Source organism: Oryza sativa, chromosome 7 (assembly GCF_034140825.1).
Source record: "Oryza sativa Japonica Group chromosome 7, ASM3414082v1".
Classification (NCBI taxonomy): domain Eukaryota; kingdom Viridiplantae; phylum Streptophyta; class Magnoliopsida; order Poales; family Poaceae; genus Oryza; species Oryza sativa.
The window spans coordinates 27,778,091-27,804,552 of NC_089041.1; the positions used below are offsets into that span (position 1 = coordinate 27,778,091).

Consider the following 26,462-nt stretch of genomic DNA (forward strand, 5'->3'; position numbering starts at 1 on the left):
TGTTATGAAACTCCAAGTTGATACTAGAATGTAGACTACAGTACATAATTCAGAATCACATGTGAAAGAAGGCTGGGGAATCAGACGCATTAGGAATAGCGATCAGACCGTTCGTAAACACAAACCAAAATTTGCCATCCAATAATCAGGAGAGCTCGCCGAGAGAGAGACGAGCAATCCAAAAACCCAACAACCTGTTCGCTTGCTTTGCACTCCCCCCACCCTCTTCGCTCACTGCAGATAGAAGAAAAAGAGATTTGTTTCTGCTTCCGCTGCTGCGAGCGATCCGAGGGGCGGGGAGAAAAAAGAAAAAAAGGAAAACAAGCCGCGCAGCCTCTCCCCGCGCCGACAAATCGCTGTGGGCGGCAACCAACTCTGCGAGCTCCGCGGCGGCGGTTCGGATCGGCGGATCTCGTCGGCCGGCGGTGCGGTCGCCACCACCATGATGAGCAGCAGTAGCTCCCCTCCACCGCCCTCAATTCCCACGGGGGTACCGACTCTTCCCTCTCGCTCTTGCTCTCGCGCTAGATCTGGGGGGTGCACCATTCTGTCTCGGATGCTTCTGGAACCCTTCGAATCGGGGGTTCTCTCGTGGTTGCGCGATCCGAGGCCTCGTCTCCGTGAGGAGTTTGATGCGCCAAAAGCTCTATGCGGCTGTGCTAAGGGTTTGTGATGCGGTTTGGCTTGAAATGCGCGGTAGCTCTGGTTTCATTTTAGCGATTTCAGTGCGTGGATCTCGCCAGATCACCGGGTTATTCGATTCGTTCACTAACTTTGTTTGCACTACTCCATTCTACCAATGCGATGTCATTTCTATGCTAGTTTGATTTTAGGTGTTTTGCTTGCTATCCTTGGGAATGTGACGGATTTTCTCTGATTCACGCACTGCTAGTTGGCTAGTAACTGAATCGAATTTGGAACTGCCGGTCATGTCAAGCTGTTTTGATAACTGATATGTATTCTGGGTTTCACAAAATGCAGGGTGGAGGCTTCTTCAGAGGTTACACCAAGCTTTGCAAGGGCCTCGCTGTCATATTGCTTCTCGTGCACCTTTTGATCCAGCTTTTTCCATCAGCTGTCACCTATCTTGCTCTTGTTCCTGGAAGGTACTAACCCAGATCTTTGTATCACTAAGAAATTTTTTGTGTTGGGTCTGACCAGTATCTCGAAAGTACTGGTTATTGGTTATGTTGAACTGAAACCTACTTTCTTCATGTAGTGAGCTCGGCTGCTTGTTTCGTTATTGCCAGCACCCCTTTTATGTTAGTTCTTATAAGTTATAACATGGCCATTTCTTATGTCAGCATGGATTTGTAGCATCTAATCTGCCTTCTGAAGATATGCTTTTGTTGTATAGTAATGTTCTGTACCATAGCATCAATCAACATATAAGAACTTGTACAGCTAGTCAACATGGATTTGTAGCAAGTTATTGTGGCAGTAATAGTTTGTGAGTGTTGTGCTCTATGCAGCACTGTGTTGATATATCCGTTATATTGTATTCAGAATTGTATCTCGCACACATCAAATTAATCTGCTTATTTCATTTATGGCAAAATGTAAGTATCAGAATGTTCTATAAAATAATTCAATATATTTAGTGCAGATATTAAATAGAATATGACTTTCATATGCTGCCTTCTTGCTTCTTGTTAACCATGCTTAATGTTTTGTATACTTCTCAATTGAATAGTTAATTTTATTTTCCTACAGGACAATCCCTTTTGCCTGGAACCTGATAACTGGTGGCTATGTTGAGCTAACAATTCCAGGGGTAAGTTCTTCCCCCAATCATTTATTTGAAGCCTCAATTTTTTTTTTTGCTGATTTATTTGTTGCCATGTGTGGGACAAGCTAACTGTAGTCTCATACTAGTAACAAACTGGATGATATTCGGGTTGGCAGTGGCATAGAATATTCTTTCTACTACCTGGTGTATTGGAGCTAAATGTTTAAGCCTGTTCAATTCAAATCGAATCATTTTTAAATATGGTGGGGCAATTACTTTATTTGGTATCATCTTTGTTTATTCTGCCCACAACTCCTAAGGCTATTGAGTGGAAAGTTTCTGTAAGAATAATTGTATCGTGTATATCTTGTTTGTTTTCCCGCACGATGACCTATTTGCCTATTTATGGTACTTGCCACAAATAAATACATCTAGCTGTGCGTTACCTATATTATTTTATGCCTCTTATTGCTAATGATAATGAGTACAGTTCTACTTGGCTGTTGCTTCTCCTGGACTACATAATTTGTTGGTTCATAGTTTCTTCTTTATGTTACACAAAAGATGCTCCCTTTGTTCTTTTTTTTAATGATGTTATTGATGTTTCACGGTCTCAATGATGTGATTTTGACCATTTTCCTATAGTTGATCAATATGCAGTAATATAAGGGGAAATTCCAGGATTTGTCACTCAATCTCTCATTGGCATGTGGTCCTAGGACCTAAAGGCTTCTTGTTAAGTTCCATATTTGTGCACTTTTAGATGATCCTAGTTTTCAAGTATATAGAACTGAGCGAGTACTGTAAGATTTGTAGATTCATCTTCTTCGGGGCCCTTGTTAAGACTATACCTAAGTAATTGAGCTCCCTCAACTCACTCTAACATTGTGCTTTCAGGTTATTATCAGCATAGTTGGTCTTCTTTTATTTGGGAAATTATTAGAACCTTTATGGGGCTCAAAGGAGTTATCGAAGTTCATTTTTGTTGTCAACTTTTCAACATCTTTGTGTGTCTTCATAACTGCTATTGCTCTATACTACACAACACAAGAAGAGAGCTACCTGTAAGTATTTTTGTTTCTATACTAGCATGCATATTTATTGTTCCTTGTTTGCTAGACTAATGAATTTGTACTTTTGATTTTTCAGCTATGCTCCTCTTTCTGGATTTTATGGAGTTCTGACTGGACTGCTGGTGGGTATCAAGCAGCTTATGTCAGAACAGGAGCTAAATCTTTTTGTGCTGAAGATTAAGGCAAAGGTTTGCATCTACTATTGTTAATGGAATGACTAAATTTCACAGTTATGTGTTTGATTTGATCTGACGTTTATTTTTTCCTGGCTGCACAGTGGATTCCATCACTTGTTGCATTGATCTCAGTTATTGTAAGCTTCTTCGTAAAGGAGCTGGTCTCTTACCTCCCAGTTATATTGTTTGGCATTTATATGAGTTGGATTTACCTGCGGTACTTCCAAAGGAGATTAGAGACAGGCTTGAAAGGAGACCCAAGCGAAGAGTTCTCTTTCTCAAGTTTCTTCCCTGAATTTCTAAGGTAGTCCAAATCTCCCTCTTTATATAACTTTGATTGATTTGTAGTTTGGAAGAATATCCTGACCAATTAATTGAACATGCAGACCTGTGCTGGATCCGATAGCTTCAATATTCCACAGGCTTCTTTGTGGAAGATCTGAAAGGGCTGATGCTAGAGGTCAGACATTGGATACCACACCTTTGCCTGGTTCAGATTCTATTGAGGCGAACAGAAGAAGGTTGGTTTTCTTTCTCACTCTCTCTCTGTCTTGATTAGAGCATAATTTCATCCACACTTGTGCCATCTAATGAATAATCAATATTTGAGCCTTTGGTACCTTTATCTGCCATTTGATTTGTTAATTTGTATCCCTGGAATAATATCAATCAATTTTATATTTGTGTTTCCCCATAATGTATCCTTCATAAGGATTGCTTATACTCCATGGATGCACTTTCTGATGTCATTAAACATTAGAACCAAAGTGGAATTGGCAATTGGATGCTTTTTTAGATATTGGATACTTGTTAAATTTCCAGCCTTTGGACATGGTGCACACAGCCAACAACAAAATGTAAAAGAAATTGAGTCAGGACATCAACTGCACTCGACTGGATGTTCTTAGTGTTCAGTCTTCTGTGGCAATAATTAGTGGCTCTATTTGGTGTTATGTTTTCTGCGTGTATGCTGTCCTTGTATCCTAGATCTCACTTGACTGTTGTTTATCTCACTGTAGAGAAAGGGGTCAAAGGGCACTGGAGCAAAGATTAGCTGAGAAGCTGGCTGCGGTCAAAAGTTCTGAGGGCACATCACAGGATGCCTCTGACAAAGTTTGAGCCTTCCATGCAACGACATGTGCATTTTGTGAATTCCCGGTAGTGTTGTCAATGTCACATTCTCTGAGGACACAGAAGTTACAAGACACCATCGAATTACCCCTCGCGGCCTTTTACTGTTTTTTTCATTGGTTCTCTTGCTTATCATCTGTAATCAGTTTGTAGTGCATGGCAACGGTGGTCCGAGAATGTGACATTTACTGATTTTAGGAAGTAAACCCTGCTTAACAACGTGTGATGTTTTTTTTCTTAGGACAAGCTAGTTGCATGCATTACCACAGTTTGTGGTGGTGCCCTTTTGCCCCTGGTAAAAAAAGCTTTTCTTTCCCTGCATGTTTTAAAGACCACTGGACGCTTTGCGTGAACAAAGTGATGTCAAATTGTCAGGAGTTGATTCTTTCAATTTGTTATCTGTCCTTTGATCTAACGTCACTGCATTTATTTCGCAAAAGATTTGCTTTCTTAGGTTATGTTTAGTTCAGCGCAAAGTTTGGATTTTGGTTGAAATTGGAGATGATGTGACTGAAAAGTTGTGTGTGTATGATAGGTTGATGTAATGGAAAAGGACTGAAGTTTGGATCCAAACTTGATAACAGCATTGCATCTGAGTATCTGACCATCTGTACATTTGCGAGGCCCGTACAGTTTAATTTCCGGAGGGATTGGTACGATGAAGTCAAGGTTTCAAAATGCGATGATAACCGTGAAATAATTGTGGTTATCGGCGTTATTAAGCTGATTCATATGGAAAAACTGCTTAGTAAACTGGCTATGTAAAAGAAAAAATAAAAGTTCAAACTGACATTTTGACAACTGCTAATATGTCCGTGCTGTGCAACGGGCTAGGTTTACATAACTAGAGGAAGAGAAATTAGTAAAGTACTAATAGATAGAGAAATTAATCTGAATTTCACCGGTTTTTTCAATAACGAATCAATAATTGGCGTTGTCATTAGCGGTAACCACTCTTTCGCACTAAGCCCAAGTAGGCCCATATTAACCCCAGTTAGCCCAAACAACCCTCTCCTACAGTCCTCCTACTACTCCTCTTCTGATCAAAATGCACCGAAATGGAAAAGAAAAGAAAAAGGACAAGAAAACCGAATTAAAAGAGAAAAATCTCGAAGCCTAAGCCGCCTCCCTCCTGTCCCCATCCGCCGCTCCGGCGCTCGATGCCTCCCTCCTCCGCCGCCCCCGCCACCGCCGCCGACGCAGCCACCTCGGAGCCCGTACGCGCCCCTACCCGCGCCGCAAACCCCGTCGTGCGGCGGCTCTGCCGCCTCGGGCGCTAGCCGCAGCAGGGGGGCGCCCTCCGACCGCCGGTGGTGGGGGCGTCGGCGATGCCGCCGGCTCGGAAGAAGCGCGGGGCGGCCGCGGCAGCGGCCGCGGCGGCCGCTGCGGCGCAGTGGAAGGTGGGCGACCTCGTGCTCGCCAAGATGAAGGGCTTCCCGGCGTGGCCGGCCATGGTGAGTGGGACTGATTGCTTGGTCTCTGATCTAGGGCTCTCTGTAATGGCTTTATGTAATTTCGGATTCGGAGATTTATGCTGTGAGTGAACTTACCACACCTCGTTGATTCGTGCTAAAAAAAACTGAGGTTTAGGTGCCTGCTTGATCTGATTTAGCTCCCCCAATTTTAATCTGTGGCTCTTAGTGAGGAGCGTGTTTAGGGTTCTGGGTACGATGAGTTTGGTGATAGGTAGCTCGTGATGTAAATATGTTTGATCTTTTCTTAAGTTCGCGATAATCCCGTGCTCATATTATGATTTCTTACTGCAATTTCATGTGTTTGTCATGTAAGTCAATCATTAATGCAGTTTAGATTCACCCTTTATGCTATTGGGGCTCCATAGACTTTTGGACTGGGTCAGATTCGGGCACCTTAGCTCTGGTCATTGGTACTGATACTGTGGTGTGAAATATAAAAAAAACTATACCTAAATAAATATAATCTCTTGTTTAATTCTAGTCATTCACTACTCTCTCCTTATGAATTCCTGCCTCTTGTACTCCTTATCTTACTCCCTTGCCTGTACATCACATGGTATATGTGCAAGGAACTTAAGCTGTTAGCTCAGAAGAAGGAAATGTTGGTAGTGGGCCTTGGCGCAGATACAAATGTCTTCCACTTGTATCACGCCCGAATGTGGTGCGAGCCTCATTCAGATATGGATCCAGTTTGGCTCCCTCAAATATGAAATATGGATCCAAATCGATTCATATCCCTTAACTGTAATACCAGATATCTTTTGATTGCTTCCATAACCTGTGTGTATATATAGCTCTGGATTCCATATTGGGATGTCTCCATAAATTATACTCCTCAACAGTTGCATCCTTGTAATGGTTATGCATGTGTGAGTTATGCCAGCGACTTATGATGTTCCTGTCTGCGTTGATGACAACATAGTTTAGAAACAACTGTGTGATCGCTAGGCCATCATTATGCTTTGAGGTGTAATAACCTTTCGCTGTTGTTGAGTTGTTGACATTTGTGTTAAAGTTTCTCAGAACACAGTTTAGCTTCCTGGTATTTTGAGCCTTCGGTATCGTAGTGGGTTACTGAAGTTCTGTAGGGCTTTCTTGTGCTCCATGGATACATCCATAGGATTTGGAAACTCTGAATACTTTCTACTGTAAGTTGCACTTATCTTTGATCAATTGATGCATTGAATATTAAGTTCATTCAGCATTGTGGTTTGTACATGAACATCCTGGCTGGTTAGGTGTAGTTGGTGCCATTGATCTTCTCTCTGTGGGACAGAAGGACAAGAGACTTATGATAAGTTCGTTTTTTTATCTAGATTAGGCTCCTTGAGGATCAATGACTAAGCTTGGTTGCGTAATGTTTTTTCATGATGGGCCTCGTTAAAATTCTGAGGGTACCTACTTATTAGTTTGGATTAGTATGTCCAACATATCGTTCTTGCCTGTTGCTAATTCCTGATGTTCATCTGTTGTCCTAAATTTTGCTTCAAGATGTTTGTGTGCCATGCTTTATAGAAAACAACTTGAGTTTCTCCTGCTCTTCAGTTGTGAGGCGTTTGCTTATTTATTGTGCAACCGTTACTTTTCATGTACCTCCTTTCTCGGAGAAAGTTCCATGGTGTAAAATTGGTGAACTTGCTGTTAGCAAGTCCTAAAACTGTTAGACAACACCTGTCCCCTGTTTTAGCTTTTGTGATGGTGTCTCCACATGATACTTTATGAATCATATCCTTGCATTCAACTATTCTTATTTCAGAGAGTAATTCGTCTATTCTTTTTGGTGGTATTTCACTTTTGACTTTTGCCATTAAGCTAGGGTCTGTAGCATGAAGCTGCTCTATAACTTTTATGCTTTCCATTTCTATTTTTAGCATTCCTATGTCTGGTTTGTTTACAAGGATTTGCGGTTTCTTCAGAGCATGTGTTAGTTGTTTCAATCATGAGCACTTCAATTCATGAATATCCACACTGTTACAGATAAGTGAGCCAGAGAAATGGGGCCTTTCTTCAGCTAAAAAGAAGCTGCTGGTCTACTTTTATGGAACTAAACAGATGTGAGTATTTATTTGAATTTAACTGTATTGCATTTACATTGTTTTATGGATGGCTTGATGCGTTCTTTTTGCTGCATGCATCATGTTACCTTCTCTTATCACGAGCACAAATAGCATCTAGTGTTAGTGTCTTCTATTTGCATTTTTTTTATGTGATTCACCATAATTTATGTAGGTATGTCAGATATTTCTTGTCACAGTGATCACTTGAGGGAACCATGATCTTATTGTATACCCCAGGCATTCGATTGTCTGCTATTGTGATAGCTATGATCTGACTAATCAGATGCCTGTTCATTAGTAATTTAATATGCAGTTTGGAATATCTATGCGCTAATCTAATCAAATACTCGTTCTAGTAATTAGGCAGTGCTATGTGCATTAGAATTTTTTTATTAAGCATTATAACATAGGCATACTAAAGTAGATCCAGGTGGTGGGAGGTCTACTTATATTATTTCATGAACGCATACTATCATTTCTGTGGATGTGGTCCCCACATTCAACAGCTTATTCTTGATAATGCACTAGGGCTGTGTTCTTTACCCTATCTTCCCAACTTCTACTCTCTGGTTTTCCGCACGCTTCCCAAACTGCTAAACAGTGTATTGTTTGCAAAAAAAAAAACTATATGAAAGTTGCTTTAGAAAAATAATATTAATCCATTTTTCAAGCTTTTTAGCTAAAAATTAATTAATCATGTGCTAATTTGCTGCTCCTTTTTGCGTGCTTGAAGGGTTAGTTCCCAACCCACTATAACGAACACAGCCTAAATCTCTAACACAGAATATATAACACTTGTATCTGACATAAGTTCTTAATATTCCAGTGCTTTCTGCAACTATACTGACCTTGAGGCATTCACTGAAGAGAAAAGAAAATCTCTTCTTGCTAAGCGACATGGCAAAGGAGCAGATTTTGTTCGAGCAGTTAAGGAAATTGTGGAGATTTATGATTCTTTGAAGAATGAGAATAATAATAAGAGTGATACGTCTGGAACAGATGTGAAGCCAGATGTTGAAGATGCTGCCCACAATAGCAATTCTGACCGTGGAGGTCGTGGGGAAGGTTCTGATTTGGTCAATGATAACAAGCAAGACAGTCGACCTACATCTTCCATGGATCACAATGTGACCAAAAGCCCTGGCTCAAATATTCCCGCAGTGGAGAGTGGCCGCTGTGTTGTGAATTCTGCACCTGACGAGCCTTCTAGTTCATTCTCAAAGAAGAGTCAAAATGATGTTCAGCAAAATATTTCTTGCGCCCTTGGTAATCTTACATCTCCACGGAAGTTGAGAAGTTCATTAGGTGCTGATCTACGACCAACAGAGGATTCTTGTGGGCCAATGAATAGTATTAATCAACCATGTGTTAATGTGATCTCTGATAACAAGCAGGTGCATTCTTTTCAGCATACATGCATCGGTGACAACAAATCAAACTCAGATTCTCTTCCAGCTAGAGAGGATTCCAGTCAAGGTACCTGCAGTAAACCTGAAGATTCTACAGTGGTTGTTGATGATGAAAGTTTGAATTCTATTGATGATGTACAAGATATTCATCATATTGAGGCATCTAAAACAGAAGTCAAACAGAATGGAACAATCGATTCCATGAGCACTACTGTCACTTTCAAGAGAAAAAGAAAGCCGCACACAAATCACATTAGTAATCCTATTATTAGTGTGGCACCAAAAACAGATGAAGAATTGCAGCCCAAGTCTAGTGGAAATCTCGCAGATTCCCCGAATTCAGGGAATGAAGTCAACAAGTCAGATGGAGACGAACACTTACCATTGGTCAAAAGGGCAAGGGTCCGTATGGGAAGAGCTCTTCTGGAGGACACAATAGTTGATGAGTGTGTTATTTCTGATAACAAAACAGAGCTGGCTACACATGAAAATAGATGTGATAAACATGACTTGTATGCAGGACTAGGGAAGGATCATTCAGCTGACATGCCCCCTAGCATGGATCCTTCATCCAAAATAGACTTGATTATGCCATCAGGAGATGCTCAGACTGCTTGCAAGAATAAAGAATACCATCCAAAGGTTTTGTCATTGGATGGCGAAGCTGCTTTGCCTCCGTCTAAACGCCTTCATCGTGCCTTAGAAGCTATGTCTGCTAATGCAACTGAAACTATCTGTAGCTCTCTCGAAGTGCAAAAATCGGAGTCAATCCTGAAAGTGAAAGGTTGTGCAGCTTCAGGAGCAAGTTCCCCTTCCAATAACTCTCTGGATGCAATTGCCAAAGTTTCAAGATCTGTAATGACTAAAAGTCCTACTATTTCTTCAAGTGGACATTCTTTAGATACCCCAGATGGCGAAAAGCATATCTTACTTAAGGATATCCCCTCTACTATTCCTTTGGATTTGAAAAATGCTTGCAGTCAAAATTCACTAAAAGAGAAAGTTGTTGAAGAACTCCACATGGATGACAAAAACATCACGCTGACTGTTTGTAGTAGGGCTGATAACAATGTCTGTGGAAAAGCTCCAACCTATTCCATGGAGTCGAAAGCTAGTGGGAATGAATCCATGGAACCAAATGGTGACCCTGCTCATGATTTTGTCAAAAACGTTAATGGGTCTGCTGAACCAGTTAGCCAAGCAAATGTTGTTCCAAGCTCCAATGGAAACTATAATTCTGTGCCACATGATGATATTCGTTTGGCTAAACCAACTGTTATTGTGTCTGACAGGACAAGTGCATCTTCTTTGGTCACTAAAATTTCATGTATTCAATCGGATGCAAGTTCCCAGACATTTGAACCGTAAGCCTTATATTTTCTGTCAAAGCAAATGCTCCATTTCTTTGTTATAATTTTGCTGTACCTAGACTTGTTGCATACCTTCACATAATTAACTAATTGAAGCGATCTTATCAGTGGTGTATTCTCTCAATTTAGCCATGTTCTTATCTATTACATGTCAGCATATATTCTTCCCTGTAGTACTAGCACTATTTACTTTGTGATATATTTTTCTGTAGTGCAAAGTTGGCTTAATGTGTTGGTTTTGAACTGTATCTTTTGGTACATAATGCAGAAGTACGATTGAAGATCATCTGCACTTTCTTTGGTACCAAAGAGGGAGTGGGACTGTAGGTTTAGAACTTGATACATAGCTAGATCTCACCCATGTGGTATGGGTTGTTTGCTTTCTTTATAATTATGGCATTAAGGCAAAGTTTACTTTTTTTTTTCTGGAAAACTTGGACTAATCTGGTTTCCATTTTTTTTTTTTGCCAATAAGTCCTAAGGTAGTCATTGTCTTTCAGTTCTTCTATATCTCAAACCAAAACCTGGCTAATCTTTCTGAACAAAATTTGGCATTGCCAATTTTGGCAAGGGGTGATTTTTGCCACCAACCAAACATACATTTTCTATCTTTGTAGTTAAATTATCTGCTTATATCACGTAGCAATGCTATCTACTTATGTAATCTGGATGGACATATTCAATTGTACTGGGATTAGGAACATGTGAGTAATTAATTCTTTTCCAAGTATTAAAATTTTCAAGGGAACATGGCCACATGGTAAAGACACTACTGTCAAGGGATATAAAAACTCTTCCTTTAGTCCTGTTGTGGACCATAAGTCATATGATTGGCCATATTATAAAATCATTTTTTCTTCATTGTCCTTTAAAACTTTTCTTTGTTTTTGTCTTCTCAAGTTTCATGTTAATCATGCTGGCATACTTAATAATAGCTTCGTTATTTCAGGCACGGTTCTTCAGCAATCGCACTGAAAGAACACAACCACAGAATGTACCCAAAGGGTAAGAGTCTATCTCCAGACATGATGCCTATGAAAGAACTAATTGCTGCTGCTCATACTCGAAGATTCTCGCATTCAAGTTCTTTCATAGACAGTTTTCTCTGCTCCAATGGTGTTCCTGAACCTTCGGTGAATGTACCTTCACTCAAGGAAGGGTCAAGTGGTCAATGTTCACCTTCCAATCATACAATAAGGTTCGCAGCAGATAGGATTCATACTCAACAAAATAGTGGTGCAATTCCTTTTGATAATATGCAACAGAAGGGCTTGAACAAATTATCAGGTCACGATGAAGCTAGTTCAGCACGGAGGGCCTTTGAAGCTTTCCTTGGTTCCTTAACAAGAACAAAAGAAAGTATAGGCCGTGCAACACGTCTTGCTCTGGAATGTGATAAGCAAGGCATTGCTGGTGAGGTTAGACCATGCACATACTTATTCATTCTTAACTTTTCATTGCAGGCATATTGCTCTGGTCTTGATTATATTGGCTTTTATGTGTTTGCACATGTTTTCCATTTTTTACAACCATCATTGCTAGATTATAAATTGTACTGTTGGTAGCTTCCTTTGGTCCATGAAATATGAATAGAATGATTCATCTGCCACCACTTTTCATTTTTATGGTGCTATCTTTGGTTCGTAGTTTTCTACCATGTGGATGCACTTTTTTTTCTTATTTTGAAGATCCACTCTGTTCATTGGAATGGATCTCCGTACCGCACTCTTCTAATGTGGCACAACAAACTATGTACAAAACAGATGTTTTAAATTTTTAAATGGCGTGTCCTATTTCACATCTGCTTCAGTAGATCCTAAATTTGAGAATTTTGTTCAACAAGGATCATCACTTGCAGATTTGCTTCATTCAACCTTACAAGTAAAAAAATATGCTATTTGTGGCATTGAGCTGATCAGTGTGGTTGTAATTGTGCTTATTTGTCCACCTGCTTTTGTTTGATAATCAGGTAATGGATATCATCATCGAACACCTGGAAAAAGAATCTAATTTGTATAAAAGGGTGGACCTGTTCTTCCTTGTCGATTCAATAATACAATGCTGTCGCAACCAGAAAGGTGTCCACATCATTTTTGCATATTTTTCTTTGTATTTTGAATGCCCAGGGTTTTCAAGCTACTTCTATATATCTTATAGGTGGAGTTGGCAATGCCTTTCCTTCACTTATCCAAGCAGTCCTACCCCGGATACTATATGCTTCTGCACCTCCTGGGAATTCTGCATGGGAGAATCGAAGGCAATGTCTTAAGGCAAGTGGTTTCAGAGCCTGGCTTACAAGTTTACAACAAAGATGATAATTTTAATCTTTTTTCAGCTTTGTTCAAATGCTGACGTGTTTCTGTTACTAGGTTTTGAAGCTCTGGCTTGACAGGAAAACCCTTTCAGAATACATCATTCGCCATCACATTAAAGAGCTTGAAGCTCTCAATGAGGCATCATTTGGAACCTCTCGTCGTCCATCAGGGACAGAAAGAGCTCTGAATGACCCTCTGCGGGATAACGAGGGAATGCTTGTCGATGAGTATGGAAGGTACATCTCTATTGCCCATTTCAAGAAACTGTTTCTATGACTCCATGCTTTGCTGGGGGGTGTTCCTTGGTTCCGTGGTCCTGTTGCATGTACTGAAATTATTTTGCATACCTTTTTTGCTTACTTGTATCATGCATGTGGATTCATTTTGTTTCTTTCATAAGTATGGAAAAACAAAAATTATAAATTTTTAAGTGATCATTCTAATTGGCCTTTTGGATCATTTGCTGTTTGCGTGTGCAACTTTGAGCTGTAGTTGTTTGTTGGGACCATTTGAGATGCTGTGGATTAGCATGAATGTATGGTGGGCAGATGACAGAAAAAACTCGGTACACATATATGGATATCAATACTACAAAATCTGGCAGAGAATGTAAAAAATATCAAGCATATGAAATATCTCATTAAGGGCATTACAGTTGTGCATAGAGTGGTGAAAATTAGTAAATGGACAATAGCATAACAAACTGAAGGTTAGAAAACTTAAAAAGTGAAAATTTGTTTGTCAGACACCAATTTGGTTTGCCTTTCAGCTTTCAGGTGTGTTCTCATTTTGTATGGGTAACTAACCTCATTTGTGCATGCTGAACTGTCTCTATCATCTTTCTGTACTTAGTTATATGTTTAGTACTAATTCATGTTTATATGAATGATTATTCTTCACAGCAACACTGGTTTTCATCTTCCAAATTTGATTGGCACAAAACTACTTGAAGATGAGGAAGGAAGCTCCTCTGAGGAGAGGAGCTTTGAAGCTGTTACCCCTGAACATGAAGCTACAGGTGCTAATGAGCAAGAAGCATCTCAAATGCATGTGGCGAAGCATCGACTTGTCCTGGAAGAAGTAGATGGTGACCATGAAATGGAGGATTTAGCCCCATCCTCAGAAGCAGAAGGGGAAGCTATCTCCTCATGCCAACCAGATTTAACTGTTGCTAGGTGTGCAACGACCAAGCAAAATGTTGATTCAGTTCCACCCTTACCTGATGACAAACCACCTTCTCCTCCTCCATTGCCATCATCTCCACCACCTTTGCCACGTCCACCCTGTCCTGTTTTTCAAGATTCGCAGGTGCAAGGAGCATTGGCAGCTGATCGAGTTCAACCAGATCCTCCAAGAACTACCTATGTATGTAGTTATAATGTCAGTGCAGGAAGGCCATTATGAAATTTCATATACTGTGAATCTAAAATGTGTTTAATTGTTCTTTGCAGAATATTCAAGAGCAACACCCTCATTCTGTTGCAAACAATAGAAGCAACATGGATCCTTGTGTAGTTTCATCACATCCTCCAGCGCCCTACAATTGTGGGTACGCTGGGCATGCAAATCAGATGCCTCTGCCACCTCCACCACCACCACCGCTGCCGCCGCCGCCTCCTGTTGCACCATTTCATCCTCCTGGACCCCATTTTTCTGGGCCGTCAGTACCACCACATCATGGAAATAATTATCACCAACCACCATCTGTGCCGCCACCTAATAATGCATATCACTTGCAGCCACCACCACATCCACCATTTCCAAATCAGTACCCATACCCTCCCGAACCCCAACAAAACACACAACCTTGGAATTGCAATCCGTCCTATCCTGAGAGGCATCAATACGGTGAGCATGACAGAGGACCCCATGCATATGATAGCCGACATCACTTTCATCATAGAGGGCATCACTTTGATGACGGAGGGCATTATTTTGATGATGGAGCACATCATTTTGATGATAGAGGGCATCCCTTCGATGATAGAGGGAATTACTTCGATGATAGAGGACATCACTTTGATGAAAGAGCAATTAGGGGACAAATGCACCATGAAGTTGATAGAGGAAGATTTCCCCCACACTTCCCTCCAGGTATGTTGAAGTATTGTGCCTAACTGTCTACATATATTTATGAGGGTTGTTTTAAACTAACTGCCTGTGTGTCTATATTAGGATTTCTGCCGAAATACAATCAGTCACATGTTTTTTCATCAATTAGACTTTTATGGTGAACAAACCTTTGTTGTCAATGGTATACAGGCCCCCCATTTCCAGACCATTTTGATGGTCCGTCCACCCCATTTCATTGTAGGCAACCATCGAATCCTCCAACAGGGCCAGGCCCTGGGTGGTCAATGCCTCCTAGGAGATTTAAGTACCCTCCTGGCCCTAGACACTCGATGGACCATCCAGTTCCCCATGAAGGAGGTATGGTATTTCATATTTTGTTGTGCTCTTAAAGAAGTCATATTTCTTTTACCTTCACCACTACTTCATGATCCCAACACTTTGTTCTGCATGTTGTGTCCTGTCAAGAATACCAGTTTTTGTTTCGAGTTCTAGCAACTCTGCATGGCGATTGTGTTAACCATCCTTGTGATATCAGGTTGGAGGAGGAATGGAAGACACAATCATGATAAACACCCTAGATGACTGGGAGCAGAGGAGCTTTCCACCTCATTTACCTCAGAACTGTTGCCGAGCCTCAGCTGCGGTACCTCTCGATAATAAACCTTTTAAGCAATCTCCTTTGCATATTTTTTCCCCCAATGTTCCCCTTTCATGATGATGCGGTAATTTTCAACTTATACTCTCATAATGGCAGAGTGGCAATATATTTCGTTACTGGAGCTCGGATAATCGCTGACAATATTTAATGGTACACAGTTTATTTTATTTCTTCAGAAATCATAGCTTCAGTTGCTTGGTGCGTTTATCTGTTTGTATTATGTTCATCTGACTCATGGCATGCATTGTTTTCCAGGCTATATAATTTTGATCTGGTCTTTTCTCGTTTTTGAGCCGTGAAGAGTCCTTCAATGTCTCCGTTCATGTGCGGGCTTACCATGAAATCTCCTTGACAAAAGAGATGGAACCGGCCCCACTGTACATATGTATCTTAGTTCTTAGCACTGTTCTGCAAATGCAGAAACGGGAGGGAGTTCAATTGTGGGGAAGAGATGTCCTGTATCAGTTTAGTTACCCATAGATTATGTCGTTAGCCTAGCGGTTTACCGTCTCATTGGCAATGTCTTTGGTATTTAAATGTTCAATTTGTAATCCAAATGTTAATTTAAATACATTAAACTGAACTGATTAGGGTTACACATGATCGAAGAACAGAGGTTTGGAATTTTTGGATTGATAGTTTCATTTGTTGAGTGCTAATTTTCAAGAGGAACGCACTGCAAAATTTTCAAGAGGAATAAGGAAAGGTAGGAAAATGTAGTGAAGGTTGTCTTATTGCATTGCAAGTAATGAATTGTCATACACTACTACAGCTTTCAAGATTAGTATAGAGGCTTAGTTACAAATTGTATCGACATGCCTAATCTTAGAATATAAGGGAAAAAAGCGGTTATTTCCATGTCTCAATTCTTGTGTTCATCTAATTTTTGTCTCGGGTGCAAAACCAGCTAAAACCTACCAGTACTTGCCATTTCTCAAAACTAGTTCTGTTTTGTACGTAGACGGTGGTTTTGGGTGATGGGGTGGGGCCGTGGGGGTCATGATCGGGCGGTCTATTTGGTTGGAGGGAGTTTTTAGGAGGGATTGGGAGTTTAGAGGGATGAGGCTATTAACTGTTTTGTTTGGTTGGGGGACATGTGAATTTTGGTGGGATGGGGATGGGTAATTGAGGAATAAACTCCCTCCTTTTCAATACCTGAGTAGGGGCAGGTAATTGGGAGGGAATTCCTCCTTTACTTCGCCTAAACAAATCTCAGCCATCCGTTTTCATTAATGATCTAATCTTCAACTAAACTCCCTATCAATTTCTACCACCTCTACCAAACAAGAGACTAGGATGAAAAATCAAATTCCCATCTTAATCTCACCATCAATTCCCTCGTGTAAACTCTCAATCCCCTTCCCTCAAGTTGCCAAATAAGCCGGAGGTGCTTTGTTTCTACAGAGGCAGGGGATGGTTGGAGTGTGCACTTGTCCCGTTCGAATTGGATTAGTCACTAGCGTAGGATTAATTAAGTTTTAATTATTATAAACTTAAAAATTAAATTTATAAGGCCCCATTACTTTTTATTAAGATTTAGATTCTACCACGGTATTTGTTAGTAAGCTTTTGAAATGAGGTGTTCAATTCACGAATGAGGGGTTCAGTTGACGAATAAAGAAAAGCTACGATGGGGAATACAATTGCTAAAGCAGTTCACAAATGAGGTGTTCAATTCACGACATGGATGGCAAACATCGCGTTTTGTGCGAAAATTTTCTTATACAAGTCTCTAAAATATTAAATAAATCCAAATTTCAAGTTATTACTTCTATTGTAAAATATACTAGCAATATAATACTTATTAGATACCAACTAGCATAGGACTCAAATCTAGACATAGATTTCTCCATATTCATACTTTGTAGTACTAGGTGGTGCTAATCACGTACTAGATTGTTATTTTTTAGGTGGTGCTAATCTGGTACTATATTGCTATATTTTGACATGGAACTAGGGAATATTTGGCAACTCCCAATGGTACAAGATAGTGAGAGCTTTGGGCAAATATATAGAGGCGTTACAATTTATCCTACCAAAAATTAATTATACTAAAGCAAGTCCAAAAATAGGCACCACAAAAATTTGGCATAGCTTTAAATCAAAATGGCCCTTTAAGTTGTTGGCAACGCAATTTCAACCTAAGAATAAGATGGGAAATATGGGTGGTGGGTGTCTGTTTGGCTCACTTGTCTATTTGTGTTGTCAATTGTGGTTGTTCATTTATATATACCGTTGACGGACTATACTCATCTACGGTATTTGTGAAGTATGGAGATCCTTAATTCGCAAATATACGTGAGATTGCAGTAAAGAAGATGAAGACAGGGGATTTTTATATTGGTTTAGGCCCTGAGATCGGTAATAGTCCTAATCTAGTTAATATGTATAACTATGGGATGTCTCTCACGGGTTACAATGGTGGAGCAAGCTAGCTAATCTAGCTTACCATCTAGTACTCACTGAGAACTATCCGATTACTTATAGTCAGTGACTAACAATGGACTTTCTTTAGATGAATCTACGATACGGCTTGTGGCTATGGCTTGATTTGATGTCCTCACCTCCCAGGGAGCATTATATTTACACGGGTAAGCAACTTCCTTTTCAAGTAGAACTCGGAGAGTCTTTGTAGGGCACGGGCAAATAAGACTATGCCTTTCATGGGTCGGACTCCGACAACCTCTATCCCCGTGCAAGGAGTTTCTGTTCGTATGTTCTTATGTACCATATTTGGGTATACCTTCCATCCAAACTGAATCTGGGCATGCCTCTTATCTAGATTTGTAGTATCACGATATGTCCCATTCAGTTCTAGGTTTACGTAGTATATTTTAAGACAGGGTAGTAATTTCTATTTCAATACCGTATAATTGTAGACTTCAGCATATATTATGAAAATAGTCTTATCTACAAGTGATAAGAAAAGGTGCTAATATTCTATTTCAATACGGTGTACTGTTTGTGGTATTTTCTAAATTATCTCTATGTATAAGTGGTAACAATAGCGAAAATTTAGTAGGGTTTTAAATCAATATAGCTAAACTAACCATATTATCCTCCCCTGGTTTAATGCCAATATATGCAGCCAGTTGAACACCTACCAAATCTGTCACTCTGTAAAACGCCACCCTGCAGATGCCAGCACAGGCAAGTGTAAACGCGCTTTGGCCTAATCACCGGATAAATTCTGCACCCATGTACCAATCGTCTCAATGCGAGAGAGATTCTTCTCCTCAAGATTCGTGTCCAAAATGCAGCCATCTCGCCATGATCAGCTCCTCCTCCTCCCGCTGCTGCTGCTGCTCGGGGTGTTCATCGCGACGAGCTCCGCGGCGGCGCCGGTGTCGAGGACGATCACCGTCGATCACCAAGGCGGCGGCGACTTCACGCTCGTCCAGTCGGCGGTGAACTCCGTGCCCGACGGCAACCGCGACTGGATCAAAATCCATGTCAATGCAGGAAGCTACGAGTACGTATCCAAACTGCTAATCCTTTTTTCTCCTTCAAGAAGTTTCAAACTGTCAATCTGATATGCCATTTCAAGGAATGTTTGGATTCATTTCAAAAGAAAGAAAGAAAAGATCAACAAGAATGTTTGGATTTTCGAGAGTTTTTTTGTTGGTGAGTGTTTGTGTTCGTGTGTGTGTGCATGGATTGCAGGGAGAAGGTTACCATCCCGAGTCAGAAACAATTCATAGTGCTGGAAGGGGATGGGTCTTGGAATACCGAGATCACCTTTGCCGGTCACGCTCACGCCAGCATCGACGAGCTGTTGAACCACGGCTACAGCGACGTCGGCGGCTCGGCGACGTTCGACAGCTCCACCTTCATCGTCCTCGCCGACAACTTCGTCGCTCGCAGCATCTCCTTCAGGGTACATATGCATATGTTAAAATATACGTGTTGAGAACAACGTATAGCTCGGCTGGTAGAGTGCTGCTAGGAATATCCCGTAGGTTTTTTCCCCTATCAATAATAGAAGTGCGTGTCTAGTTTGGTGTGTCATATCTGTACGTATGTGTCTTTCGTGTAAAATAAAAAAAAATAAAGGCTTTGGTTAGAGCAAGGTCAATAGTACAGCCAACTACTAGCTCCAATTCTTCTATAGCCAATTTAACAGCCAATTCATACAATAGTTGTTTACTATACTATTAGCATATGGTCCCACTGTCATATACACATTGCGTCTTGGAGTCCGTGCTGTAGCTGGCTACAGAGTTGTAGCCCGCTGCTCTTCTCTCTCATCTTTTATCTTATTAAAATATATTTGCAACTGGCTTATAGTGCTATTGTACTTGCTCTTATGCGGCTCACTAGATCTAGTACAATAATTATGTAGTTCATATTATTTTAGTATGTCGTAGAAATTTGGAATATTTAAGGAAAAAGTATTCTCAATACTACTCGATGCCATTTCAGTGTTACGAATTTAGGAAAGTACTAATTACCAGAAACAAAGTACTTACTCTATTCTAAAATATAACAATATTTAACTACTGGACAATTTGTCTAGATACATTGTTCATATTTATAGTTTAAAACTGTTACATTTTGACACGAAGTTAGTACCTTGCTTCTATATTTGGCTCCGAGTTACTGAGTATGACACTGGCTTGCATTGCACTGCATACATACATGATGGTAGAACACTTATAACAAGTACGACAAGAGCAAGCCCGTCCAGGCGGTTGCGGCGCTCATCGGCGGCGACCGGAGCGCCTTCTACGACTGCGCTTTCTACGGTTTCCAGGTAGGGATGATAATGGGCCTAACATTTTAGCCTAGAAAATGTTAGGGTTGGATAAAAAAAGGTTAGACTGAAATTCAATAGTTTTTTTACTTAAATAAGTTAAGATGGCTTGTGAAAGAACCCACGGACCTGACCCATTACCACCCCTCCAGGACACGCTGTGCGACCTCAAGGGCCGCCACTACTTCCACCACTGCTACGTCAGGGGCGGCGTCGACTTCATCTTCGGCTACGGGCAGTCCATCTACGACAACTGCACGCTGGAGTCCAACATGCCGCCGCCGCCGTCGCCGCAGCAGCCGGGGTGGGTGACGGCGCACGCCCGGGTCACCGACGCCGACCCCGGTGGGCTGGTGTTCAAGGGCGGCTCGCTGCTGGGCTCCGGGCAGCAGTACCTCGGGCGCGCGTGGAACCAGTTCGCCACCGTGGTGTTCTACCAGGTGTCCATGACCAACATCGTCGTGCCCCAAGGATGGCAGCCCTGGAACTCCCCCAATGTGTAAGAAACTTTTTTTTGTTTTGTTTTAAGATGATTATGTTCATTGAAAGAGCTAATGCGCCAACGTTCGCGTGTCTTGGTCATGTGCAAATGACTGTGTTTTTCTTTTTGGCATCCGTTTCGTTTTCTGATAAGTTTATATACCCACAGTTTATATATTCGATTCTGATTTTTTATATATAATTTTTCATTAATTAAAAGTTTCCACATATAAAGTTTATATGTATTTTCTATGCATAAACTTTATCTATTTTTTTATGGGCTAGACACACATTGGTTCCGCCAAACATGTTCGTATGTCTAGGTTGGGCACGAACACTCTCACATTAAACCTACACCACGCACATATATCATTACACTCATACTATTATAAATAGTACACCACTTATGTATGCTCAAATATAACTGCTTGTACATGCATGCATATCACTTTGCTTAGGCAATTAGGCTCCACGAAGGATTTAAATAAATGATTGGACATAAATCCTTAAGTAGCATATATTTATATATATATATATATATATATATATATATACGAAAAAGTACATACATGATATATTTCCTTAATATTAACCTTAGGGATCTTCCAGTTGGAAATACTTTTCTCAATATCCTCAAAAGATATAGATGAAGCATTCTTTATCGACGTAGTGCCAACAGACTACAGATTGATCAGTGGCTCTTCGTGATCTAACCAACCAAGACATCTTATATGAAAGATAGGAAGATAGGTAGGTAGTTACCAGTCAACAGCGGGGAAATCTCCCACAATTATGATCAACCTATTTGGATATGATGTATTCCAGTCAACGGCAGGGAATATTTCCCACAATTAAGTTCAACCTTTGCCTTTGATAAGTGCCCAGTCAACGAATTATGCCGATAAACGCCTTCTGCGGCTCAACAAGGCAACACGACTTCGGGCAACCGATCAAAGGTTCGGGAACTCCGCGACTTCAGAACACAACCACACCGTTCGGGATCACCGCGACTTCAGCACGCCACCCGACCCCTCTTCCCCCCCCTCCCCTTTCGGAGAAGATGGCTTGGGGAGGTTACGAGCACTTGGCTCTGATACCAGCTCTAACCCAGGGCAGTGACTAGGGGTCTAGTCACCAGATATGAGGATAGAAATGCTTATCTATATGCAATCTTGGATGTGAGATTAGTATGTGACAATTGGATGGCAATCCAGGTTGTTAATTTTTTTTATATTATTATGCAAACATAAATGCAGTACAGGAAATAAAGACAAGCTGTAAATACGAATTATGTACAAGATATAAAATTAGATATTTAGAACATAGTAGGTTTATATAGAACGGTCCAGGTGTTTATTCATATACCTTGATAGGTTGAAGGTAGATCCTTCTGAAGATTACACCAAGGACTTGGTACAACACGTTCGTAATTATACAGGTACAGGACTCTCACAAGGACTCTTACATAGACTCTCACACTTAGACTCTCATGAGTCTTTTATTTAGGTTATACTATAGTACTAACACTTAGATGGAGTGGAGTGGAGTGTGATGGCTGGTGGAGCGGTGAGAGGAATGGTTGAGTGAGATGTGTTGTGTGTGGAATGCGATGCCTCTGAAATGTGATAGTGAGCCCCTTATATAGCGCTCGGTAGAGAATCTTCATTATATCTCTTTTTGACTTCAAAGAGTTCATGATATCCCTTTAGACTTCATGGAGAGAATCTTTGATGACGCTTTTGACCTTCAATAAAGATGTCATAATATCGCCTTTTGACCATAAACTTATCTTATCTGGAATAGTGTAGATTCCTTATCTTGAATAGTGATCTTTGTCGGGGATGACAAGATCTTTACTCATTATCTTGGTGACAAGATCTGTCGTCATATCTTGGCTAAATGTGTGTTGGATTGAAATCTGATATTCCTTCATCTGAATCATTATCTTGCTTAATTGAGTAATAAGGAGGTATTGGCGAAGATGGCTTAATTTGGCTGCATTGTACCATATCTTCATCTAGACTTTTGCATGTAGAACTAGATTTTAGTGATTCTTCCAATCTTTTAAACGTAGTTTCATATACTTGAAGTTGCAATTCTCCCTTTGTCAACTCGGGTCTTGCCTTTAATAATTCTCTTGTTATATCTTCTTTTAATTGAGCCACATGAGATTTCTTGTTTTTGGCTCGAAACTTTCTTCCTTCAATTACTGGTGTGATTGCAAACTTATCCCACCATCTTGCATAATAGTTTCGCTTTAAGGTTGCTGGGAACTCCATTCTTTGAATATTGAGGTCCCATTTTAGTATCCAAGGCATCCCTGTTTCGGCACAAAATTGCATAAGGATAAAAGGATATTCCTTGAGATCCTTTTTTGATTCTTGTGTAATAACTTTGATGATTTCTTGTGGTAGGATTTCAGGAATGGCCCCTGCTTTCAGCCACCAATTACTGAAAAACCACAGCGGTATCTCCTCACATCCTTCTTTGAAGCGAATAAACCATGAATGCTTCATCTGGGAATTTTGTACGAGGAGTACTTTTTCCCAGGCCTTCTGATAATCCCAATAGTTATATCTTTTATTTGTACAGGATGTAGAATATATAGTCCTGGCTACATAAGGATTTGATGATTTATCCCAATCATCGATACTTATATTTTTTTGGATCAATAATTTTGTGAATCCCAAATCATCACCATTCCTTGTATGGAATATCTGTGCACTTCTTGTCTCGCATAATATGGTCTCATAATAATTTTGATCTTTCCCTGGATATTCAGGGATAAAATATTGGTGTTGTGGGAAATACTTTCCCATAATCTTGATAATATTGAGATCAGAGTCTCCAAATTCTAATGGCAGAATTACCTCATCTATATTGAGGATATAAGATGAATTATTCCCATACTTTTCTTGAACTGTAGGGGTTCTAGGAATGATATTTCCTAGTTCATTATATTTATGCTTATTTGGTGAACTTTCTGTAGTTCTCCCTTGGGCTGATAAGTCTCTTTTAGGTGCCATAGCCCTGTAAAAATTCACGAGATAAGAAATCTGGTAGGGAGTTTAATTCTCCCTTGATATATTCTATTTCAAAGTCAAAGCATGATAATATTGCTTGCCATCTGGCAAAGATTTGTTTGGAGACTAAGTTCTCCACATCCTTTTGGAGGACATCTTTTGCTGCTTTACAATCTATACGCAGCAAGAATCTTTGATTCAATAATTCTCCTTGGAATTTTGATATGACCTTTACTATGGCCAATATTTCTTTTTTGATGGTTGAATAATTTTTTTGAGCCTCATTTCAGGTCCCAGAGGTGAACCTGACTAGCTGCTCTTTGGAATTCTTTTTTTGTTTAAGAATTCCTCCATAACCATGATCTGAGGCATCTGATTCGATAATTTTGAAGGCATCTTGATCTAGAATATAAAGACAGGGCAAGGTTTTGACCTTACCTTTGATCTTTTTAACAGCTTGAGTATGTTTAGCTGTCCAAGCTGGAGGCTTTTTCTTTAACCTCTCGGTTAAAATCTTTCTGTCTTTTGCAAGATCTTTATAAAAATCGGAGACATAGTTTAAACACCCTATAAATCTTTGCAACTGTGTTTTATCTTTTATCTCATCCGGAAATTTTTCTGCAAATTCTATTACTCTTGCTACTGGTTGGACTTGATCATATTGAATTTTATAACCGAGAAACTGAACATTAGTTTGGAAAAGTTTCATTTTCTTAGCAGAGACTACTAAACCGTTTTGAACTATAATTTTATAAAATATATTAAGGTGTTTCCAATGTTGGTCAACATCTTGGGAAAATATTAAAACATCATCTATATAAACTATAATGAAGGATGTAAAGGGAAGGAAAATCTCATTCATTATTTTTTGGAACTCAGAAGGAGCATTTTTTAAACCAAACGGCATTATGTTCCACTCATAATGACCAAAAGGAGTAGTAAAGGCAGTTTTATATCTATCCTCTTCTTTTATTTGGATTTGCCAAAACCCAGACTTCATATCAAATTTAGAATATATCTTTGAACCCTGAATCCTTCGTATTAAGTCATGCTTATAAGGTATTGGATACCTATATATATATATATATATATATATATATATATATATATATATATATATATATATATATATATATATATATATATATATATATATATATATATATATATATATATATATATATATATATATATATATATATATATATATATATATATATATATATATATATATATATATATATATATATATATATATATATATATATATATATATATATATATATATATATATATATATATATATATATATATATATATATATGTAACGTAGAGGTTGCACTAAATTCCATTAGGGCATGTACAAAGGTAGAGTCGGATATAAGCTCTGCGTTATTTAGAGACTAGCATCCTACAACAGTTAGAGACAATATGGTCTCTAATCATTTATGTATTAAAATACTTTTTCTTACTTTTCTTTCCTTTCTTTCACCACCATGCAACAAAATTTGCTCTAATAAATGCTAAGAGTCGACTCTGAGCCGTTGTCATGCATAACAACCATACTCCTTTCTCTTTCCTCCATGTCACCAAATTTACTTGCATGGCAGTAGAGAGAGACCACTAATAAACACCGTTGTACGTGCCCTTATCGAAAAAAATTGACCGTTTTTTTCTCATAGGCACCCGTTGTTTCTCTCTTTTTTTATTTTTTTTAAAAAAGAGAAAGTTCTTAACTGGGCTTAATGTGTTGTTGTGTTTTAAGCTGAAATTTTTGTTTTTGTTTCTGTTCATTCAGGTCGACCATCACATTTGCAGAGGCTGGGTGTGAAGGGCCAGGAGCCAACAAAACAGGGAGAGTGGCATGGGAGAAGCAGCTGGACGATGATCAGGTGCACAAGTTTGTGGACATCAGCTTCATCGACGACGGCTGGCTGTCCCAGCAACCGCAGGTTTAGCCGACAACAACATGCCATGGATGAAAAATATCACAAGCATTTTATATTATAGGCAAAACAGAAGTTCAGAAGTAGACTGTATAACACTTCAATAGGTGGGCTCCACTTGTCAGTAGCACCAAGACATTCCACATTGTTGATCCAGATGTATGCATGGTTGTTTTGCCCCAAGGTTGATATATGAATGTTCAAAGTAATTTGGGACTAGCTATTCTTAAGATATCTCAATTAAGAAAAAAAAGTAAATTTTAGAACTTATATTGTGAGTTTCAACAATTACGCTATATTTTTAATATCTACAAGTATTTTCTTAACAACAATAAAATTTCTCAAAAAGTAAAAACACAAGTGAACAATACATGGTGATGTTCTTTTCTCCTGAAAATGAAGATTAAGTGTACGCAAAACGAGGTGGTATTAACGTATGATTAATTGAGTTTCAATTATTACAAACTTGAAAAATAGATTATTGTTATAATTATTACAAACTTAAAAAATAAATTAATCTAATATTTTAGAGCAACTTTCATATATAAAGTTTTCGTACGAAACGCACCGTTTAGCAGTTTAAAAAGCGTGCCACGATGAATATCCAAAATTTTATCCACCTTTTATAGAGGAAATGAACGGGACCATGGACTCAGAGAGAGAGATAGAGAGAGAGACTCTCATCCTGACCAAGAAAATAAGGTCAAATTGTGCAGATGAACTAATCAAGTCACACAAAGTGCTGCTAACTTGATGCTACCAAGTAAAAGGGTAATTTTACAATTTTAACAAGG

At 39.5% G+C, this 26,462-nt stretch overlaps 3 protein-coding genes and 1 long non-coding RNA gene across 4 annotated transcripts; 3 read left to right on the forward strand and 1 right to left on the reverse strand.

Annotated features, from left to right (window-relative positions):
• Positions 1–209: 209 nt before the first annotated feature.
• On the forward strand, positions 210–4,500 carry LOC4344140 (rhomboid-like protein 19). The gene is made up of 8 exons (XM_015791411.3): positions 210–490; positions 982–1,106; positions 1,714–1,774; positions 2,627–2,793; positions 2,879–2,990; positions 3,080–3,282; positions 3,365–3,499; positions 3,998–4,500. Exons 1-8 carry the CDS (start codon positions 443–445, stop codon positions 4,095–4,097), a joined length of 951 nt encoding a protein of 316 aa, XP_015646897.1. The 5' UTR covers positions 210–442; the 3' UTR covers positions 4,098–4,500.
• A 690-nt stretch (positions 4,501–5,190) lies between these two features.
• Positions 5,191–16,104, forward strand: LOC4344141 (protein HUA2-LIKE 2). Its single transcript, XM_015791409.3, has 13 exons — positions 5,191–5,563; positions 7,562–7,638; positions 8,468–10,414; positions 11,370–11,838; positions 12,390–12,498; positions 12,578–12,690; positions 12,790–12,971; positions 13,638–14,100; positions 14,187–14,829; positions 14,998–15,165; positions 15,344–15,451; positions 15,563–15,616; positions 15,722–16,104. Exons 1-11 carry the CDS (start codon positions 5,438–5,440, stop codon positions 15,388–15,390), a joined length of 4,344 nt encoding a protein of 1,447 aa, XP_015646895.1. The 5' UTR covers positions 5,191–5,437; the 3' UTR covers positions 15,391–15,451; positions 15,563–15,616; positions 15,722–16,104.
• LOC136357216 (uncharacterized) lies at positions 13,943–19,333 on the reverse strand. Its single transcript, XR_010742408.1, has 2 exons — positions 19,205–19,333; positions 13,943–14,096 (listed from the first exon to the last, which is right to left on the reverse strand). It is a non-coding gene; the product is annotated as an uncharacterized lncRNA (long non-coding RNA).
• On the forward strand, positions 18,621–25,877 carry LOC4344142 (probable pectinesterase 66). Its single transcript, XM_015790591.3, has 5 exons — positions 18,621–18,938; positions 19,130–19,343; positions 20,115–20,219; positions 20,372–20,718; positions 25,521–25,877. Exons 1-5 carry the CDS (start codon positions 18,682–18,684, stop codon positions 25,678–25,680), a joined length of 1,083 nt encoding a protein of 360 aa, XP_015646077.2. The 5' UTR covers positions 18,621–18,681; the 3' UTR covers positions 25,681–25,877.
• The last annotated feature ends 585 nt before the right edge of the window (positions 25,878–26,462 follow it).

What these genes read in the sequence shown, in the direction of transcription:
- LOC4344140 (XM_015791411.3), top strand. Translation starts at nt 443, where the DNA reads ATGATGAGCAGCAGTAGCTCCCCTCCACCGCCCTCAATTCCCACGGGG. An exon ending in CGCCCTCAATTCCCACGGGG is followed by an intron (nt 491 to 981) that starts GTACCGACTCTT and finishes CACAAAATGCAG; the next exon opens with GGTGGAGGCTTCTTCAGAGG. An exon ending in TGCTGAAGATTAAGGCAAAG is followed by an intron (nt 2,991 to 3,079) that starts GTTTGCATCTAC and finishes CTGGCTGCACAG; the next exon opens with TGGATTCCATCACTTGTTGC.
- LOC4344141 (XM_015791409.3), top strand. Translation starts at nt 5,438, where the DNA reads ATGCCGCCGGCTCGGAAGAAGCGCGGGGCGGCCGCGGCAGCGGCCGCG. An exon ending in TTTTATGGAACTAAACAGAT is followed by an intron (nt 7,639 to 8,467) that starts GTGAGTATTTAT and finishes TTAATATTCCAG; the next exon opens with TGCTTTCTGCAACTATACTG. An exon ending in AGCAAGGCATTGCTGGTGAG is followed by an intron (nt 11,839 to 12,389) that starts GTTAGACCATGC and finishes TTTGATAATCAG; the next exon opens with GTAATGGATATCATCATCGA.
- LOC4344142 (XM_015790591.3), top strand. Translation starts at nt 18,682, where the DNA reads ATGCGAGAGAGATTCTTCTCCTCAAGATTCGTGTCCAAAATGCAGCCA. An exon ending in GTCAATGCAGGAAGCTACGA is followed by an intron (nt 18,939 to 19,129) that starts GTACGTATCCAA and finishes CATGGATTGCAG; the next exon opens with GGAGAAGGTTACCATCCCGA. An exon ending in CTCGCAGCATCTCCTTCAGG is followed by an intron (nt 19,344 to 20,114) that starts GTACATATGCAT and finishes ACATGATGGTAG; the next exon opens with AACACTTATAACAAGTACGA.